General features: G+C 43.7%; 1 protein-coding gene across 1 annotated transcript in view; it reads right to left on the reverse strand.

The window, feature by feature from the left end:
• KDM7A (lysine demethylase 7A) overlaps positions 1 to 11,596 on the reverse strand; it is an 83,840-nt gene extending 72,244 nt beyond the window's left edge. Inside the window, 1 exon segment of the mRNA XM_030214130.1 lies at positions 11,474 to 11,596. Coding sequence (XP_030069990.1) covers positions 11,474 to 11,574 — 101 coding nt within the window. The 5' untranslated portion in view covers positions 11,575 to 11,596.
• Positions 11,597 to 21,628: the final 10,032 nt, after the last annotated feature.

The raw sequence follows: 21,628 nt of genomic DNA on the forward strand, positions 1-21,628 counted from the left end.
ACAATCAATTGAGAGATGAGACTCGGGATCAGTAGGGACCTGTGGAAATGTGCTTTACAATAAGATATTTCCTTCTGTTTGTATTGACAGAGCAGTGGTTACATGGAACAGAAGGTAGCTAGGGAAAAGCACACAGTCAGAGAGATGAGAATGGGAGCTGTGGAAGTTGACAGGCTTAATGGGTCTTTCAGCCTTTATCTGCCATCAAATCCTATATTGCTTTTAAAACTGAAAATCAAGGATACAAATTAGCAAGCTGCAAAAATAGAATTAGTCCAATTAAATTATAGATCCAGTCAGCCACATGGTTCAAAGCCTACGAACTACCAATTCTACTTTTCAGGCAGCCATTAGTGGAGGTGTAGCCTAAAGGTTAGAACAGTGGCCTGAGAACCAGGGGAACTGGGCTCCTCGTGACTCTGGCCAAGTCATTTAACCCTCCATTACCCCAGGTACAAAATAAGTACCTGTATATAATATGGAAAACCGCTTTGTTTGTAACCACAGATAGGATGGGATTTGATAATCCTGCCTCTTTCCCTTAAACTTCAAAACAGCTTTTCCTCAAATAGTATTCATGGAGCTCAAACCTTGCTTAGCAACCCTGCCCAGATGGGCTCCATTTGCCTATACTCAGGATGTTGCTTTTAACCTAGCAAGAGATGCAAAACAGACAGCGCCAATTGTAGATTTATTGAGCATGCACCTGTGACACTGCCAGCTGGCAGCTGAGCACCGTAACTAAGCTGATAACACAAAGGGAAACGTCAAAAGAGATACTCTCAGTGAAGGAATGGAAAATGTATGTGAACTTACAGCCAAACGGACACAGATTACCTGCACTTTCACTCAAACTACATCCTGCTCACAGAACACAAGCATTTCAGACAGCAACGTATGGCTCTTCCATTACCTCTTTAGACAGTAAGAGCTGGTCTTTGAACTCCTGCTTTAACACACAGGACTCCCTCTGACTGCAGAGTCCAATGACCACCACATTCAAAACAATAAAGTAAATTCAAGAGGTAGCTTGAGGGGGGGGGGGGGGGGGGGGGGGGGGGGGGGGGGGGGGGGGGGGGGGGATTGACCAACGAGTCTTGGCTCAATACCGATTTCACAAACCAAAAAGGTATGTTTGTTCATTTCAAAGAACCTGGAAAACTGGGGGAGATTATAGAAAGGAGCCGTATAAACAAATCACAGACTTCTAGGATACTCTTGTAAAATTCTTATGTTCAGCACAGTAACACATATAAGAAACAGAGCAGTGCTTCAAACATATATGTCTAATGACAAGACCTCTAGAAGCAGAGAAGTTTCCAAAGGAAATGCATGAAACATCTCTCCCTACATCCACACCATCTTAACCAAATGCTTCTAGACAACACAGAAGCAACATCGCTGTTCCCTCATGCCACTTCAGTTTGCATTGTACTACTCTGTGAATGCAACAGCCTACTCTTTCTAGCTGCACTCACAACCTATTGCACAGACAGCAGAGAGTCAAACAGATCTCCCATTCTACAGACTTCTAGACAGACTGCTTATCAGGGCTGGGCCTGGTGGAGAGGCCAGGACCAGGAGACAGAGAATTCTAGGCAGACTGGGAACAGGAGCCAGGACGGCAACAGATGACAAAGAGGACCACTGGGCAGCAGGAAAGTAAGCAGCTATCAAGGGGGTAGCAACAGTGAAAATGCAGAGCTGAACCTGTTATGTCAGTAAGGTTGTGTCAGACTGACTTGCTTACACTCCTTGCTGGTCCAGTGGGCTTGCTTTGGGGGTGTGGACCTCCTTCCACCACTCCTACTCAAAAGGCTCTTGGGACTAGATCAGGGTGGCCAACACATGGCCCGTGACCCAAATGCTGCCGTGCTGCAGAAAACCCAAAACAACGAGCACCTGAGGCTCCAGCGGTCCACAAGAAGCATGACAGCCTGAAGCCACATCTCCCATATCCAGGAGAGTGACTGAAAAAGTACTCCTGAACCTAGTCTTTGGCCACAACATGGACTGCTGAGACAGCCTGCAGATGCATCTCTGCCCACCGACAGAGATTCTCCATCTCCAGGGCCAATGCTAGACTCCTGGTTCCGCCCCGCTTGTTGATGTACGTCACCGCCATTGCATTTTCCAACAGCACAAAGGGCATGAAGCTAGCCAGACCGACTGAATTATTATTATTTTTTTGTATATGTGCTGCTGAAGCGAGCCGTTTTGTAAAGACTGGGAGCTGCAGGGGGAGCCCATGGGGAGTATAACCAAACAGCCAAGAGAGGTGGTGGGATGGGGACTGCAAGACCAGAGCCAAAGCCTCACACAGTGGCACTGTGACTGTGGGCTGCAGAGCCAAGCTCCGAGCTCAAAGAGGTATAGTCCTGAGACTATGACCTGGGAGTGTCCATTAGGCTCAACCATGGGAGCTAGGCCAGGAACAGGAGCACCATCAGCACAACCTACCACTTCCTGAAGGTAAAGAAAAAAAAAAACTGGATTGTTTCAGGGAGCACCGTAGCTTATGCTGGTGATGTCACTGGGAGAATTAAGTTTTCTCTACCTCCACCTGCTGGTAGGAAGGGATAACACCCACTAGTTTAGAACAGTGAAGCCAAGGCTAAGAAATGACGTTTTAATAAATTCTGTTAGAGCAATTTGTAATACAACAGTCCAAATCCCATCATTTTATACAGAAAAAAAAAAGTTACTGAAGAAGTTCAAACATGTAACTTTCCCAGGCTGCTTATGGACCCATGAACATGAAAACATTCAGCCACTCTCCATTTTGGATCTACTACTTTAGTCACCTTTTCCGCCATTTGTAAACTTGATCAAAGTACTTAAAAACAAACATTAAGGAACTGTAAAAGGCCCTTGAAAATGTGGGGAAATAGCTAAATGGCAGTTGAAACTTAATGTGGACAAGTGCAAGGTGATGGGCAAGGGGAAGAATAATCTCAAATTAAGTACACAATACCACTGGATTCCACAGTGAGCAAAAAAGTAAACCATGTTCAGAATTATTTGGAAAAGCAGGGTTTTAAAAACACGGTCAAATGAGTGCATTTTTTCAGCTAGTGGGCCTAGGGCTGAAGGGCAGAAGCTTCTTTAAGCCAGATTTTTTTTTTGTTACATTTGTACCCCGCGCTTTCCCACTCATGGCAGGCTCAATGTGGCAGGCAATGGAGGGTTAAGTGACTTGCCCAGAGGCACAAGGCTGCCTGTGCCGGGAATCGAACTCAGTTCCTCAGTTCCCCAGGACCAAAGTCCACCACCCTAACCACTAGGCCTCTAGAGGGATGGAAGAGCTGATGCCCGAGAGAAAGAGAGGTAGGTGAGAGGGCAGCAGAGTGTGGAAGTGGAGGAGAGAGAGAAAGCCAGCTTTTCTGGTCCTGAATGGAACGGGGAGGTGTGGACTCACCTCAAAAGTAATGTATTAACTATGTGCTTCTGTTGCCAGTTACTTTCCACCGAACAAAATAAATAACCAAGGCTAAAGGCGGCAGAAGGCGAGAATATATAGCAACAAACATAGAAGTTTAGAATCCTTGCAGAAAGGGAGAGTAAAACTGAAAATAATCCATGCTGTGACTAGGCCTTAAGTCAGGGGTGGGCAACCATAATCCAAGAGCCACAAACCAGTCGGGTTTTCCACAATAAATATGCACAAGATCTATTTGCTTACAATGGAAGCAGTACATGCAAATCAATCTCATGCATATTCATTGTGGAAATCTTGAAACCCTGACTGGGTTGTGGCCCTTGAGGACTGTGGCTGCTTACTCATGCCTTACGTAACGCGTGGAGTTCTGCACAGTCTGTCTCAAAAAGAAATAGCACAATTAAAAGAAAAAAAAAAAGAGAAAAAAACTGAAGGCAGCAGCAAAAGTGAGACAAAATGAAAGCGCTCCCTTATGAGTAAAGGGAATGCAGGTTAGGGCTCTTTCAAAGGGTACTTGGGCTAGGAGAGAGACTGGTAGCACCTGGTCGAGAATCTGAGGGGCTCCTGGCCGTCCTCCACATTCCTACAACAAACAGAACCAGTGCACACAAACAAGCTTGGAAAACAAAGTAGATGACGGCAGATAAAGACCTGTATGGTCCAGCCAGTCTGCTCAACAAGATAAACTCATGGTATGCGATACTTATATGTATACCTGCTCTTGATTTATCCTTGCCATTTTCAGGGCATAGACCTTAGAAGTCTGCCCATTACTGTCCTTGTTCTAAATTTTCTGAAGTTAACGTCAAAGCCCCTCAGCAGCTCCACTCCATCCCATTCAAACCTATTCAGCTACGATCTGGGCACAGATTTTAGAAGTCTGTCCAGCACTGGCCTTGTTCTCCAACTTCTGAAGCTGAATCTGTCTAACCACGATCAGAGCACAGACTGTAAAAGTCTCTAGCATTCATGTACGCTAAAAATGTTAGCACACCTACAGCATGGCTTAGTAAACGGGGCCCTCAGTTTTTGCTTTTAAAATTCTTTGTAGTCTAAAGGCTGTTTACTTAAGTCGCGCTATAGGTACACAAACTTTTTAGTGTGCACTAAAAATCAGCACGCACTGCGCTAAATTTTAACACGCCTACAGCGTGGCTTAGTAAACAGGGCCCTTAGTCCTGTGATGATTTAAAGTCCTTCAAGATGTCTCCATTCAGTAACAGAAATAAAATTGGTTAACTGATCCAAAGCTCTTTGTATGTTGAAAACCACGGATCAAACATCAGCTGGTAAAGGAACTAAGCTCTGGAATATTCTTTCACCTTTTATTTGCAATATTAAGAGCTATATGATATTTCAGCGTACTTTAAAAACTTGGCTCTTCAATAAATATTTGATTAGTTCTGTTTAACAGATGGCTCTTCTAATTTGAGAGTGCAATGAGTATATAAAGATTTTTTTCTGGTCTGTACTATATTGTTATGTGTTTTCATGATCCATTTGGTTTTGTACTGTATTTTACTATTTTTTTTGGTATATGAATATTGCTTGTAATCCAATCAGACCTGGCTGGCTAAGCGGAATATAAATGTGTTAAATTAAATCTGTTTTTACCTACAAAGTCTGTCTGTACCACGCATGAACCTACCTTAGCACTGTCCTGGCCTACAGCTTAGAGAATTTTTCTTTTGAACAATATAATTGATTGCCACCTGTTGAACACAGATGTATCCGCTTGCTCTGCCAATAATGGAAGACACATTTTTAACCATCTGGAAATGGATGCCTCAGAAGCCCACTTCCCTCCTCTTTACCCTAAATAAAATACTGCTCCAATTTCTGGAACCTCTAAAAGTGGTGTAGCTACCACAACAGTCTACATAGAAAGATATAGATATAAACAGAGAGAGAGAAAGCTCGCAGTAGAAAGTTGTGAGGATCGCTTGGCGACTTGCTTACCTGGTGTGAAGGTGGCAGACCTCGTGTGTCACCTAGATAAGATTTTAGATGGGGCTGGGGAGGAGCCAGCTGTCCTGGTACATGTGGGTACCAACGGCACTGGAAAATGTGAGAGTGAGGATCTGGAAGTCAAATTTAGGCTCTTAGATAGAAAGCTGAAATACAGATGATCCACAGGTAGCATTTTCAGAAATGCTCCCCGTTCCACCGGCAGGACCCAAGAGGTGGGCAGAGCTCCAAAGTCTCAGTGCATGGCTGAGCCAATGGTGCAAGGATGAGGGATTTAGATTTGTTAGGAAATGGACAACATTCTGGGGAAGGGGGAGCCCATTACGAAAAAGATGGACGCCACTTTAACCAGGATGGACCAGGCTGTAGGCGCTAACTTTTAAAAGGAGATAGAGCATTTAAACTAAAATTGAGGGGGGGGGGGGGGGGGCCACAGTTGCCCAGGAGCACATGGTTCAGTGTGGAGTATCCTCAAAGTATACTATTGAAACAGGATATTCAGGGAATCCCAATAGAGAAGTTTCAATAATGGTGAAAGAAAGCCAGCAGTGTTTAATGAGAGAACAGAGTAAAGGATGCAAATCATCCCCGTCAACTTCAAAGCAGCTTGTTGATATTAGGAAAAACACAATCTGAAGTGTCAATATACAAATACTAGAAGCCTAAAAAATAGGATGGGAGAGTTGGAGTATATGGCACTAAATGAAGAGGTAGACAAAATAGGCATCTCAGAGACCTGGTGGAAGGAGGACAATCAATGAGACACTGTGTTATCAGGGTACATCGCAATGATAGAGTAGATCAAATTACAGGGGGGGCTGCACTATATGTTAAAGAGGGAATTGCATTAAACAAAATAAACATTCCACATGAAACAGATAGCAGTGTGGCATCCTTGTGGATAGAAATTTCATGTGTAAAGGGAAAGAATATATTGGTACAGCTGTACTACCATCGCCAGGATAGAATGAACAGACAGATGAACAAATGTTTACAAAAATTAGGAAAGCTGGCAAACTGGGCAATATTATGTTAATGGGCAATTTCAATTACCCTGACTGGATAAATGCTACATCAGGAATGCTAGGGAGGTTGAATTCTTAGATGTTAACAAATGACTGCTTCTTGGAGAAACTGGTCCAAGAACCAAAAAGAAATGGAGCTATTTTAGATCTAGCCCTTAGTGGAATGCAGGGCATGGTACGAGAGGTAACTGTTGGATCTGCTGGAAAACAGTGATCATAACATGACAAATTTGAGCTGATATCTGGAATGAAGTCACTAAAGAAATCTACTGTAGACGAATCCAATTTTCAAAAGGGTGACTATGACAAAATAACAAAATGAGTAAAATGGTTAAAAAGAAGCTGAAAGGGTCAGCCACAAAGGCATGGACATTGCTTAAAAATAAAATACCATCGTGGAAGCCCAGAACAGATGTATTCCATGTATTAAAGGTGGAAAGTAGCGCAAACAACAGCCATTGTATTTAAAAGGTGACATGAAAGAGGCTATTACAGCCAAGAGAGCATTCTTCAAAGAATAGAAAAAAAAAATCCAAACGAAGAAGCAACATAAGCAGTGTCAAGCTAGATACAAAGCACTGTAAGAAGGTTAAAAGAGAATATGAAGAAAAAAAAACTTCTGTGGAGACAAAAACTCACAGTAACACCTTTTTCAGGTACATCAGAAGCAGAAAGTCTGTGCGGGAATCTGTGGGACCGTTAGATTGTGAATGAGCACAAGGAGAACTCAGGGAGGACAAGGCCATAGAAGAGAGATTGAATGAGTTCTTTGCTTCGGTCTTTATGGAAGAACATGAAAACTATTTCCGGTACAGGTAGATCTCTTAGAAGACTGAAGATGCTGAGGAACCTAAAGAAATCTCAGTGAACCTGGAAGATGTACTGAGCCAAATTGACAAGTTAGAGTGATAAATCACCTGGACCAGATGGCATACACCCCAGGGTACTGAAAGAATTCAAACATGAAATTGCTGGTCTGTTGCTAGTGATCTGTAACTGGTCAATAAAATAATCTGTAGTACCTGAAGACTGGAAGTTGGCCAATGTAACACCAATTTTTTTAAAGGGTTCCAAGAGGAAATCACACAACGGGGAAAATAGTAGAAACTATAAGAATAAAATTATGGAACACATAGGCAAACATGGATTAATGGAACAGAGTCAGCCAAGTGAAATCTTGCCTCACTGATTTGCTTCATTTCTTTGAAGTTATAAATAAACTTGTGGATAAAGGTGAGCTGGTTGATGTAGTTTATCTGGATTTTCAGAAAGCTTTTGACTAAGTTCATCATGAGAACCTCCTGAGAAAATTTAAAAGTCATGGGATAGGAGGCAATTTCCTTCTGTGGATTAGGAATTGGTTATTGGACAGAAAACAGAGGGTTGAATTAAATGGCTATTTTTCTCAATGAAGGAGGGTGAATACAGGAGTACCACAGGGATCTGTACTGGGACCAGTGCTGTTTAACATATTTTTAAATGAGCTGGATAACGAGTAAGGCGATTAAATGTGCAGATGACACAAAACTATTCAAAGTTGTAAAAAAAACGCATGTGGACTGTGATAATTTGCAGGAAGACCTTAGGAAACTGGAAGACTGGCCATCCAAATGGCAGATGAAATTTAATGTGGACAAATGCAAAGTGATGTACATTGGGAAGAACAATCTGAACCATAGTTACCTGATGCTGGGGTCCACCTTAGGAGTCAGCACTTAAGAAAAAGATCTGCGTGTCATTGTAGGCAATACGCTGAAATCTTCTGCCCAATGTGCGGAAGTGGTCAAAAAAGCCAACAGAATGCTAAGAACTGTTAGGAAAAGGATGCAAAATAAGACCAAAAATATTATAATGCTTCTATCGCTCTATGGTGCAACCTCACCTTGACTATTGCATTCAGTTCTGGTTGCTGCATCTCAAAAAAGACAGCGGAATTACAAAAAGGTTCAAAGAAGAGCGACCAAAATGATAAAGGGGATGGAACTCCTCTCATACGAGGAAAAGCTAAATAGGTTAGGGCTCTTCAGCTTGGAAAAGAGACAACTGAGGGGGGGATATGATAGAGGTCTATAAAATCCTGAGTGATGTAGAACGTGTAAAACAATCGATTTTTCACTCTTTCAAAAATTACATAAAGACCAGGGAACACTCAAAGAAATTACATGGAAATAGTTTAGAAACAAATAAGAGGAAATCTTTTTTCACTCACAGAATAGTTAAGCCCTGGAACTTGCTGACGGAGGATGTGGTAACAGCGGTTAACGTATCTGGATTTAAAAAAAGGTTTGGACAAGTTCCTGGAGGAAAAGACTATACTCCTCTATTGAGATAAGACATGGGGGAAGCCACTGTTTGCCCTGGGATTGGCAGCATGAAATGTTGCTACTGTTTGGGGTTCTACATGAAATGGTGCTACTAGTTGGGTTTCTGCCAGGTACTTGTGACCTGGTTTGGCAGCTGTTGGAATCAGGATACTGGGCTTGATGGACCATTGATCTGACCCAGTATGGCTATTCTTATGTTAATCTGCCAGTGTATACACATTACCTCTGTGCTAACTGGTTAATGTGTCCCTAATGTCCTAAATAGCAGGCAGTAAGTGCTCCCATGATAATTTTTTTTAAACAGCCGCTCACCAATGCCCAATGCCAACATTTAGTACACTACCATTAATAAAACAAATAGGAAAAAAAAAAGCTCTTTCTGATGGCCACACTAGAAATGGGCTTAGTGCGCAGGAAAAGAGCATGTAAGGATTGCACTAAGCCTATTTCTTAGTGCTGCTTAGTAAAAGGGCCCCTAAATTTGATTTTTCTGTGCTTTCAAACACAAAACTTTGTTCTGTCGGTATACAATATAATGTTATAAAAACAATGCACGACCTAACAATCTTCCGAAATCTACTGAAAACCAACCTGTTCTAAAAGGCATACCACAATGATTCATCCCCTCACTTATTCGGACATGGGTTACGCACTATACACCACCACCTTTCTGTCCATACCGTAAATGAACTTTCTATAGTTAACTGTCTAACCACCTTGTACTTTACTCTAGCATCTATGAACTTTAATGCAATACCACCTTGTAATTCATGTTATCATCTATGAATAACAATGCTACACCACTTTGTATTTCTCAGATCCAGAAAGGGTGATCGCCATTACGGCATAACGTAAATCACTCTTTCATCCATGAACACTAATACAAATCACTCTGTAATCTACCTTACATTGTTCATGTTATACCACTCTGTACTTTTCAGATCCGGAAGTGGTGACTGTCACTCCGACACTATGTAAGCCACATTGAGCCTGCAAATAGGTGGGAAAATATGGGATACAAATGTAACAAATAAATAAATACAGGTTAATATTGCCTCTGCAAGGCACCTTTAAGGTTGAAATGGCAGGGATTTTCATCTTGCGTCCTTTATAACTGGGCTACATCTTAAAGGCATAAGCAATTTGGTCTTTTATATATAGTTATCATTGGTTCTAAACATGTGTATTGCTTAAACCCTATACATTGGTGGTGGTGGGGAGAAAACCATTAATCACTAGTCAACTGCAATTATTTGGTCATGTCAACCTGACACAATTTGAATAAACGGTGGCAACTTAACTGAAAGTTGTTTCTCAGTTTTAGGTAGAAAACCCCTCAGCATTTCAAGCCTTACCTATTCTGAAGTCGATACTGGCTCTACAACAATCATAATGAAAATAAATTGATTCAAGTACACTCATAATAGAAACAAAGTGCTTTAAGTGGTAAAGAAGTTGAGAGCAGTGTTTTTCTCCTTAACTAGAAGGCAAAATAAACCCTGGCCCTGTTCCTAGTGCCTGTCTTTCCATGCTGAGCCAGCAGAGGCACAGAGTCCGCTCAGTTCCTCTCTCTCTCTCCCCGCTCCCTCTGGCTCAGTTTTTGTTAAAGGAGTGTATTTAAATGTCCTGGCAGCTCTGCTGTCAATCAAAAGCACTTCCTACAATCACAGCACCTCTGTGCTTGAAAATAAGCTTTTTTGCAAGGGAAAGATTAAGAAAAGCACAGCACAGAAACCTGCTTCCTAGCAGCAGAAGCTACTATAAAAAGCCCCAAATCCCAGAAAGGCAGACTTTAAACGCTGCCTTTTAACTTCTCTTTGTTTAGAAGTCTGTAATCCCCTCCGCCTGATGCCCTTTATTCTACACTCAGATTACAAAAAAACACACACACAAAAATCAAGCAGTTTTCTGGTGAGCAGTTGTCACCCAGAAAACACTCAGCAAGTCCTTCAAACGTGTTTAGCAGTGAACTCTAAATAATGCATTAGAAACATTTCGCAAACTGAGTTCCGGGAAGTATTGAAGGTTTTACTATGTTTTGTTTCTTTTTTTTTAAATCGTTTTCATTTTGTATACAAAAACAGTGTAAAGGTAAGCCGAATGGTAAACATCAATGAAACAGCAAAGGTATGATGTACTTCAAAAGTAAAAACACAACAACAAAACGTCTGAGCAGCACATTTTCGCATCAATTACCAAGATTCATTCATAGACAGATAAGAAAGGTCCGATGCTGAAAGATTAAGGGAAGGGGAGAAGTGCTGGTCCCTGGGAGATGCTGCTGCAAGTTCAGATCAGCTGTTGGATGAAGAACTAAACTCCAGCTTTTGCATCATCAGTGCTGGAATCTGCTCTTCTGCATCCTCTCCGTCCATTTGCACCAACCACTTCAGCAGCTGATCTTGTCCCCCTCCTGCCAGCACTGGAGCCCCTCAGTCCCCCCCCCCCCAAAAATACACCCCTGAGATTTCCCTAATCAACTCCTTCCTCTCTTTTAAAGTCCCCTCCGACTCTTCCCCCCTCCCCACGCGTTTCCAGACCCCCCCCCCCCCTCTCTCTGTCGCGGGTGCAACTCCCGCTCCTCCTCCTCTTCCTCCTCCCTTGTCGCCATCCCCTCCCCTCCCCCCTCCTCCCCTCACGGCGGCCGGACAGTGTTGACGGCCCCTGCGCTTGGCCCCCGGCCCCCTGCGAGCGGAACCGGAACGGTCGGCGCTCACCTGCCGTGGAACCAGTCCTTACAGATGTCGCACTCGATCATAAAGCGGCTCACGTCGTACGGCTGCCGGCAGACACAGTAGAGAGGCGCCGCGCCGGCCATCTTTAAAAAACACTCGCGCACACACACACTGGAGCAGGACGGGGAGGGGAGGGGACTGGAGGAGGAGGGAGACGGGGCACGCGCACTACGCAACACGCAGGCGCCGAAGCACGCACAGCGCGAGCCTCTCCAACGGCAAGGAAACCTCCTCGGCCAACGGCCGCCAGGCGCGCGCTGAGCCGCGCCCCCACCCGCGCCGATAGGCTCCCACCGCTCATGTGCTCGTTTGTTTGGGCGCGGAGGTGGGTGGGGGGAGGGGATGGAACTGGGCGGAGCAGCTTTCCGGAGCGCGAGGCGGGGGAACGCAGAAGGGCTGAAAAGAAGATTGGTAGGAGCTTCTGGAGAGGGTGGAAGGGTGGGCGGAGCTTCAAAGAGTGCGCGAGGAGGGGGACAGGGAGAGGTGAACTTTCTGGAGAGCGCGCAGGCGAGAGAAGGAAGGGTGGGCGGGGCTTCTGGACAGCGCGGAGGCGGAATGAAGCGTGGGAGGGGCTTTTGGACAGCGCGGAGGCGGGAGAAGGACGAGAGGGCGGTTGTGTTTCTCACACCTGTACGGAAACAACCTCAGGACGGTGGTGGGTCTTCTGCCATAGGCTAAACTTGAGAAGTGATGTACACAAGAAGAAGCAGCAGCAGCAGCCAGGCCTCGTATTCGGCAGTTACCCAGTCCAGGTTTGGTTTTACATTTACATCCCACAGCAGTGTAGTATTTGTAGGCCATGATTCTAGCCATTGCAGTGTGTTTTGCAGGGCCCATAAAGCCCCCCCCCCCCCCCACCAGGACCCAGGACTGGCCAAAAAGTCTCCCTCCTGGAATAGGTAAACTTGGCAGCTCTGAGGAAGTGAGAGGAAAGAAGCTTCGGGGTGACGGGCAGAGGATGTCCCACCCTTTCCTTACAGAGCAATGGGGTGGTCTGTGCACTCTTGAGTGTATGGGATAGGCTTTCCTGTAAGAAACCGAGTTCGTTTATTTTGTTTTGCAGAGTGAGTTCTCAGAATTTTCTTGATGGTTTAGCCCTCCCATATCACCTGATGTTACTAGAGGCTTTAAAAGTATTGGTTGTGTTGAAAGCATAAATTGCTTTTTTTCTTTTTTTTTTCTTCTGTCCCTCCTCATATATATTTGATGGGTTGCCTCTTTTGATGCAAATTTCTGTTGCATAGGTGATCAGTAGAAATCAAACAACATAAAACATGGAAAACAAAATAAGATGATACCATTTTTATTGGACATAACTTAATACATTTCTTGATTAGCTTTCGAAGGTTGCCCTTCTTTGTCAGATCGGAAATAAGCAAATGTGGTAGATGACAGTATATATAAGTAAAACATCCAAGCATTTCATTGACAGTCTAACAGGGTGGGTAAGAGGTATGCCTGGGAACATCAAAGCATTTCAGAGATAGTCTAACATGTTGCATAGGTGGAATGCAGCAGAGGGAAGACCCTGGGGATGGCTGGCTTTAATCACTGATGCTGCAGGTGAACATACACAAGTTTGGAGGATTGCAGGGAAGAAGAGGGAGAGATGCTGGTCCAAAGGGGGGAAGGAAGAGAGACTTACCCAGGAAGGAGAGGGAAAGATGCTGGACTAGAAGGGGGGAGTGGAGGAGAAAGAGAGAAAAACTGGACCCAGGGGAGGGGGAAAGAAAGGTAGAGAGATGCTGGACTCAAGGACAAGGAGGAAGAGATGCTGGACCGAATGGCACACAGTTGGGTGCTTCATGGCAGAGGGCACACAGTTGGGGGGGGGAGGGTGGCATGGCTGAAGGGTTGCCTAGGGTATCAGATACTCTTTGGTCAGTCCTGGACCTCTACAGGGGAAAATATGCATTCTGACAAGCACCAGCTCTGGATGTATAGCTGGCAGAAGTACACAGGTCATTTTGTGTTGAAATCCATGTACAATGCTTCCTTCTGTTTTTCCTATATACTTTTGCGCTTTTTAAGTATGTAGGGAGAAAATCTCTCCAAGGTGCTAGCTTGTGGCTGAATGTTGAAAAGGAAACTCCTGGGGGAGATTAAAAATCTGCATACAGTCATGCATGCCTGCAAGTTAAACAGGAGGCATGAAAATAGGCCAGTCTATTTTTAGCTCATCTCAAATATGTGAAGAGCAATATGGATTGGGATGTGGCCATCTGTCTGTCTGTCACAAGAGCTGTCCATAGTGCTGAAATGTTATTAAATAAACCCTCATTTGTATCTGTATGTTTTCAATCAGTTTTACTGTGCTCACAGAGGCTTTCTGGACACCCAAACACCAGAAGCCTATCCAGATTTTGTCAGGGGGAGCAAGACCTTATGTAAAATAGGCACTGGTGCAAGACTGAAGGGACAATTCACATAGGTGTCATTTCATTCGAAATCTATTTGGCGGAGCAACTGCTCCCCTTGCACCCTCCTAGCTATGCCTCTGCCCAACACATAAAACCACAGTCTGAACTTATAATTCTGAACCATGAGGCAGAAGTGTCTGAAATGCCTTATCATCTGCTCCTACCTGACTCACTGATGGAGTCTCTGTGATGCAATTTGTGAAATGTGTAGCCAGCATGGATCGTGAGTCAATGTAAGATTAAAATGAATGCTTGGAAAGTAGCATTTTACAGTTTATTTATAAAGAAAACTTGATATAGTGCCTTAAACTAGCAGGTATATCCAGACAGTGTACAATAATAACAAAATTCAGAAACAGAAGAAAGGAACTACAGTTGTTGACAGGAAAGTACACAAACATCCATTCATACAAAATAAAGCAAAACCTAAGAGAAGGTTACACAAGTGTTAGGGGAAGACAGACACATACCAAATACTTGAAAGGGAAGGGTATTTGTTAGAGGAGAAAGGGAAGTGGTAAAATAGCAGGGAGAAAGGAAAGAGAAGTTGAGTGTGTACGAACCTCAGACATCATAGGTTTGTATTTGAGTCCAACTGCAATTTTTAGGTTCAAATAAGAGCTTCGCACACCCCAGTTACTGAACAAGGAAAATTAATCATGATGTGCAGGATATGTTACTTGTCACAACTGAGGGCTGTTGTGTAATGTCGCTAAAGTGCAGCCAAACTATTTGCTTGCTGGTTTATAATACATTCTGGGCCCCTTATACAAAGTGGCAGTACCTAACCGCCGCTTTGATATGGACCAATCCAGCACTACCACCCGGCTCCTGCCCCCAACGTGCACCGTTGCATCAGATTTTTAAAAATTTGTTGTGCTTGGGGCTTGCCCGGCAATAATCGGGCAGGGTTACCGCTGGGGTTGTGTGGGAGCCCTTAACGCCTTCTAAATATGTGGCACTAAGGGCTGGCCCGGGAAACTGCCACGCCTAAAGTGTTTCACTTATCACATGGCCGTTTCTGTCCCCTGGCCAGCATTTCTTTTTTTCTGGGTGGCAGTAAAAGGAGGGCCTCGGTGCATGGCAGACCCACGCGACGATGCGTGAGAGTGCGAGTGTGCATTAACAGTCATTAATACACATTTACCACTGGTCCTATGGGTGCGCTGAAATCTATTTACTACAAAGTGCGAGTGTGCGCCGAGATCTGTTTACTAAAAAAACAATGTGAGTGTGAAATGACAGCCAATAATTAATGTTAACTGGTAGTCATTAAGAGTTATGCATATTTGCCCTTTGCCTTATTTTATAACATGGGCATCTAAATTTTATGGTGTACATTTTCCAAGGGTGTGTTGCCATGTGTGGGTCATGAGCGTTCCCAGGATTTAGACGTGGTGTTATAGAATAATATTATTCACTCAACCGGCTGCCATTATTTGGGTGCCATCATTTATACCAGCTTCTGCCAGGCATAAGTGCTTGTGCCCAAAGGTGGGCATGAGATGCGCACTAAGCTCATATTCTGTAAAGGTCTTTCCATGCAGAGCACTCTGCAGAATACTAGCTTCGCATGCATCTTCCAGCACTCAATTCAAGCGTGTATTTATGTAGCAGTGCAGCATGTTAGTAAATCAATCCTTGGTATGGAAGCAAGACAAAGCAGGAACCTGAGTAGATAGCGGCTGGGAATCCCAGAGGAAATAGTCAAGTCATTATTTTATTACCAGCTGCATACTTTAATCTCCCTTGAAACACACAAGAATAGGGAATAGCTGGGCTACAAATAGAGGACAGGTGTTAATGCTGCTTAACCCACAAAGCAGAAAGAAGTCAGGTGGCTCAAAAGGAATCACTACAGTGAGAAAAATCTGTCAGACAAAGAGTCTCAACACAAAATCACTGGTTCACATCCAGCTCAGTTTAATAGTGACCGAGTCATTACATTCTGCAAGCTATTCAGAGGCCCGTGTGAAATAAGGAGGTAGTGGTCTCAGTCTGGTTCATAGTGAGCAGGATTCACTGTAGTAAAACCGTGTGTCTCTGTGAGCTGTACCAGGTGTGCAGGTGGGAAGCATCTCTGTATGTCTGTGTAGCTGCTATGGATGCTGCCTATGTCGTACCTCGCCTGTGTGTGCATGGGGGGAGCTTGAACTGCAGCTGGGACTTTATTTTCCAGTGAGTTAAGTTCAACATGTTCATGCACAGAGATGAAGGTTAACAAATAAAACCAAAGCAAAAGATATACGTGGTGTCTGGAAAAAAAACAGGACCCCTTACATGCTTTCAAAGTACTTTGCAATTGTTTAACCATTTAGCCCCCTGTTTTCTAAGCCATGATAGTGGCTGCTGTTCACTCACAGCCCATTCGCTTTGAATGGTCTGTGTTGCCATTGCAGTGCAGCTTAGTAAACAGGGGGGTTAGTTTGACCTTTGACAATACATTAGTATAATAGGGTCTTTTCCTTAGTTAATTAATAATTTGTTTTCAAAGTGACCTCTTTTATCCTTGACACATTAGATGCAAAACTGATAAAGAAGACCAGGGCTTTTTTTGAAGGGGTACTGAGTACCGGCACCTTTTCCATTATCTGCTAAATTTGACCCATGGTCCCCAAGTTTTAATGAAAGAGCTCAGGCCCTACACACCAATTCTACCTTGTCATAGATTCTGTGACTGGTTGTAGGGGGCCTGGTTATTGTGGGGTGGGTCCCTCAGTGATCACCCCACCCCTGAAGGGTGGCCTGGCATTTGAGTACCAGCACCTTTTTTGCTAGAAAAAATGCACTGAAGACGACTGAGAATATGAAGAAAAACTTGCCACGGAGACAAAAACTCATAGTAACACCTTTTTCGGGTACATTAGAAGCAGAAAGCCTGTGAAGGAATCTGTGGCACAGTTAGATCATGAAGGAGCAAAAGGGGCACTCAGGGAGGACAAGTCCGTAGCGGAGAGATTAAATGAATTCTTTGCTTTGGTCTTTATGGAAGATAAGATCTGACAGATTTACCTGTACCGCAAATGGTTTTCAAGGGTGACAATGTGGAGGACTGAAAGAAATCTCAGTGAACCTGGATGATGTACTGAGCCAAAATTGACAAGTTAAAGAGAGAGAAATCACCTAGACCAGATAGCATACACTCCATGGTACTGAAAGGACTCAAACATGAAATTGCTGGTCCGTTGTTAGTGATCTGTAACTTGTTGTTACAATCATTCTTGTACGTGAAGACTGAAGGGTAGCCAATGTAACTCCGATTTTTAAAAAGGGTTCCAGGGGTGATCCGGGAAATTACAGGCTGGTAAGCCTGACATAGGTGCCGGGGAAAATAGTGGAAAGTATTATAAAGAATAAAATTACGGAACAGAGTCAGGTTGAGTGTGGTGTGTTTCATGCTTTCAGCTGTGTTCCTCTTGTAGCACATGAATACAATAGTTTATGAATCAGTCTTGATGGTTTTATATTTATTTTTACCTTCTATTTATTGTGTTAATGGACCACAACTGATTTGTAATAATTGTTCCCCCCCCCCCCCCCCCATATACTTTTATTTGATATAAAGTGATGAGAAAATAATTTAAATATTGTTCTGTATGCCATCGTTTTGCAGGTCAGTACAGTATAAATCTCTTGCACATTCTTAAATACATGCAGACACCTTTGTATTGTTATTGTTCCATGTACAGAACATGGCCCCAGCCAATGTAACATAATCAGATAAAAACAGAGAGCGCAGACTGGAGGCACTGCTAGAAAGCTGCCCCACAGGCCAGGATCTCGGGGAAATTCCTCATTCCCCCAAGGGAAAAGCTGCAACGACCACCTGCTCTTTCCTTCACAATTTCCCAGAAATGGACAGGGGGATAGGTTGCAGGCTGGCTACTTGACTTTATTTTAGCGTTGCTTCTACACCTCATTTTCTCTCCCCCAGTTATGGGAGGGAGCATATTCCCCTTCAATGGTAGTACTGGCCTGGTGGTCCTGTAGGGTGCGAGGGCCACACCTCCCTCTGAGTCAGTGTCCCACTGTAGAGGAAGAGCTTCAGCAGTCTCCCAGTGCTGTTTTGCTTTTGATGTTAGCACCAAACGCAGAGGACCTTTAGTTCCCAAAACCCATCCCCAATCCTCCCTCTGAGAAAACAGTGACCCAGTATTGCAGCCCACTAGCGAGGGACACATTCTCTTCTGAACGAATACCTATCCTTCGTACCAGCATGCTATTAGGGACATCTTCCTGACCCATTGATGACTAAACTCCCAAACAAACTGATTAAATGCATTAGGGCACAAAACAAAAGTCTGATGTACAACAGAGCAAAATAAACACAGCACAAGGGCAACCCTGTGGATCAGTGGTGCTACTGGCACTGCCATATGGAAAGCACCTGGTTCAGTCCCTACAGCAAGTCTTGCACCCCTGGACTCTTCTGGAGCTGGGGATATAGCTTTCCCAGCCCTTTGCTAGAAGGTGACACCTCATAGCTAGGTTTGGGTGTTATTATTGCAGATTCCAGGAGGCGGCTTGATAAACATCCCCTTCCCCTCTCTCATCACTGCAAATGCCCAGACTAGGTACAACGGGGAGAGGCAAAGACAGTATAAAAATGGGGGAAAATGTCTGGGTAGCCAAACAGCTAGAAAAGGCAATGGTATAGGGAGAGGACTGGCCAGAAGGGGGGAAAAAAAAGGAGGCGATACTGCCTCTGTATATGTCTCTGCCAACACCTCATTTGCTGTACAATTCTGGAGACCACAGCTTCAAAAAGATATAAACAGGACAGGATGGAATCAGTCCAGAGGGCAACTACCAAAATAATTGTGGGAACAAACGTAAAGGTCTTAACATAGCAGGCTATAAAAAGTTGAATTAAATTAATAAAATGTATAGTTTAGATGAAAGTTGGGAGAGGGGAGATATGATGGAGATGTTTAAATATCTCCCTGGTATAAATGCACAGGAGGTGTCTCTTTCAACTGAAAGGAAGCTCTGGAATGAGGAGGGGGCATAGTGCGTGAAAGGGGACAGATGCAGGATCAACCTGATGAAACAAAAGGGTGGTGGATGTGAAAAACAGCCTCCCAGCTAAGATGGTGATGAGGATTTTCAGATTTTTGTGTTTGGATTGATTCATAAACCGCTCTTTTACCTGTGTGTCCCTGTCTCTTAATATCTTCCTTTTTAATCTGCTGACTTTACCTCCATTTATCCTGTACAAAACCCTTCCTTTCATTTCACTTGCAGAGCTGCTGGCTCCTATAAGCTGCTGTATTTCTGTCCACCTCTTCACTTTGTAGTCCCTCTTCCACTCACCCCTAGGCTAACTCTCCCTAGCTAGGAAAACTGAGATGGTTACATTCAGTAAACCCTATATTGGACAATCCTGCTCATTAATATCCCTTAACATAGTACATCTTCTCACACTTGTTAATCATATCAGCATGGCTTTCATTCAATGCAGTAGATGCTGTGCCTTAGTCTTAAGGCAAACCATCTGGAACCTTACAGATTTCCCCCCCCCTGTCTCCAAATATCAGCTACGAAAGATGAAATCAACAAACTCAAAAAAGAATTAGCTGCAATTAAGGAAGCATCCAGGACTACCCATTTCCCAACAGCACTGCTACAGAGAATAAAGCAACAGACCTATCCCGAAGCATTCACCCTCCCAACCTTTACCCCTATATTTATTTATTTGTTGCATTTGTATCCCACATTTTCCCCCACGTATTTGCAGGCTCAATGTGACTTACAATGTTCCTTCATGGCATTCGCCACAATTGGTATTACATAAAGAACATGGATAACATAATAGAATTAAGCAATCAGGTATAGAGAGATAACATTCAGGATATCAGGTAAGTAGTGATGCGTTACAGTTTCTGTTGTGGATCATTGTGGTATACCTTGTTAAAGAGATAAGTCTTCAGTGATTTACGAAAGTTGACTAGGTTGTGAATTGTTTTCAGGTCATGTGGCAATGCATTCCACAGCTGCGTGCTCATGTAGGAAAAGCTGGACTCATGTAGGTCTGACATATAGGCTGGAGCATCTCCGTGAATAATCTTATGAACCAGAGTGCAGACCTTGAACGTAATACGTTCTTTAAGTGGAAGCCAGTGTAGCCTCTCTCTTAGGGGCTTGGCACTTTCATATCTTGTTTTTCCAAATATGAGTCTGGCTGCAGTGTTTTGGGCTGTTTGAAGCTTCTTTATGCTGGCTGTAAAGAGCAATTCATTAAGTGCATTGCAGTAGTCTATATGGCTTAGCACCATTGATTGTACTAGGTTTCGAAAACTATCCCTAGGGAAGAAAGGTTTTAATCTTTTGAGTTTCCACATTGAATGGAACATCTTCCTTGTTGTATTCTTCACGTGGCTTTCAAGTGTGAGATTTCAATCAATGGTAACTCCAAGAATTTTCAGGGTGTCTGAAACGGGAAGGGAAAAGTTTGGTGTGGTTATAGTGGTGAATTTACTTGTAATGTTGTATTTACTTCAATTCTTTGAAGGAGTAAACAAACATGTGGACAAAGGGGAGCTAGTTGATATTGTGTATCTGGATTTTCAAAAGGTGTTTGACAAGGTACCTCATGAAAGGCTACAGAGGAAATTGGAGGGTCATGGGATAGGAGGAAAAGTCCTAGTGTGGATTAAAAAATGGTTGAAGGATAGGAAACAGAGAGTGGGGTTAAATGGACAGTATTCACAATGCAGAAGGGTAGTGGGGTTCCTCAGGGATCTGTGCTAGGACCGCTGCTTTCTAATATATTTATAAATGATTTAGAGATGGGAGTAACTAGCAAGGTAATTAAATTTGCTGATGACACAAAGTTATTCAAAGTCGTTAACTCGCGACAGGACTGTGAAAAATGACAGAAGGACGAGACTGGGCGACTAGATGGCAGATGACGTTTAATGTGAGCAAGTGGAAGGTGATGCATGTGGGAAAAAAGAACCCGAATTATAGCTACGTCATGCAAGGTTCCAAGTTAGGAGTTACGGACCAAGAAAGGGATCTGGGTGTCGTCGTCGATAATACGCTGAAACCTTCTGCTCAGTGTGCTGCTGCGGCTCGGAAAGCGAATAGAATGTTGGGTATTATTAGGAAAGGTATGGAAAACAGGTGTGAGGATGTTATAATGCCGTTATATTGCTCCATGGTGCGACTGCACCTTGAGTATTGTGTTCAATTCTGGTTGCCGCATCTCAAGAAAGATATAGTGGAACTGGAAAAGGTGCAGCAAAGGGCGACTAAAATGATAGCGGGGATGGGACGACTTCCCTATGAAGAAAGACTAAGGAGGCTAGGGCTTTTCAGCTTGGAGAAGAGACGGCTGAGGGGAGACATGATAGAGGTATATAAAATAATGAGTGGAGTGGAACAGGTGACGTAAAGCATTCACACTTACGAAAAATACTAGGACTAGGGGGCATGCGATGAAACTACAGTGTAGCAAATTTAAAACAAATTGGAGAAAATGTTTCTTCACCCAACGCGTAATTAAACTCTGGAATTCGTTGCCGGAGAAAGTGGTGAAGGCGGTTAGCTTGGCAGATTTTAAAAAGGGGTTAGACGGTTTCCTAAAGGACAAGTCCATAAACCGCTACTAAATGGACTTGGGAAAAATCCACAATTCCAGGAATAACATGTATAGAATGTTTGTACGTTTCAGAAGCTTGCCAGGTGCCCTTGGCCTGGATTGGCCGCTGTCGTG

This window comes from Microcaecilia unicolor, chromosome 9 (genome assembly GCF_901765095.1).
Source record: "Microcaecilia unicolor chromosome 9, aMicUni1.1, whole genome shotgun sequence".
NCBI lineage: Eukaryota > Metazoa > Chordata > Amphibia > Gymnophiona > Siphonopidae > Microcaecilia > Microcaecilia unicolor.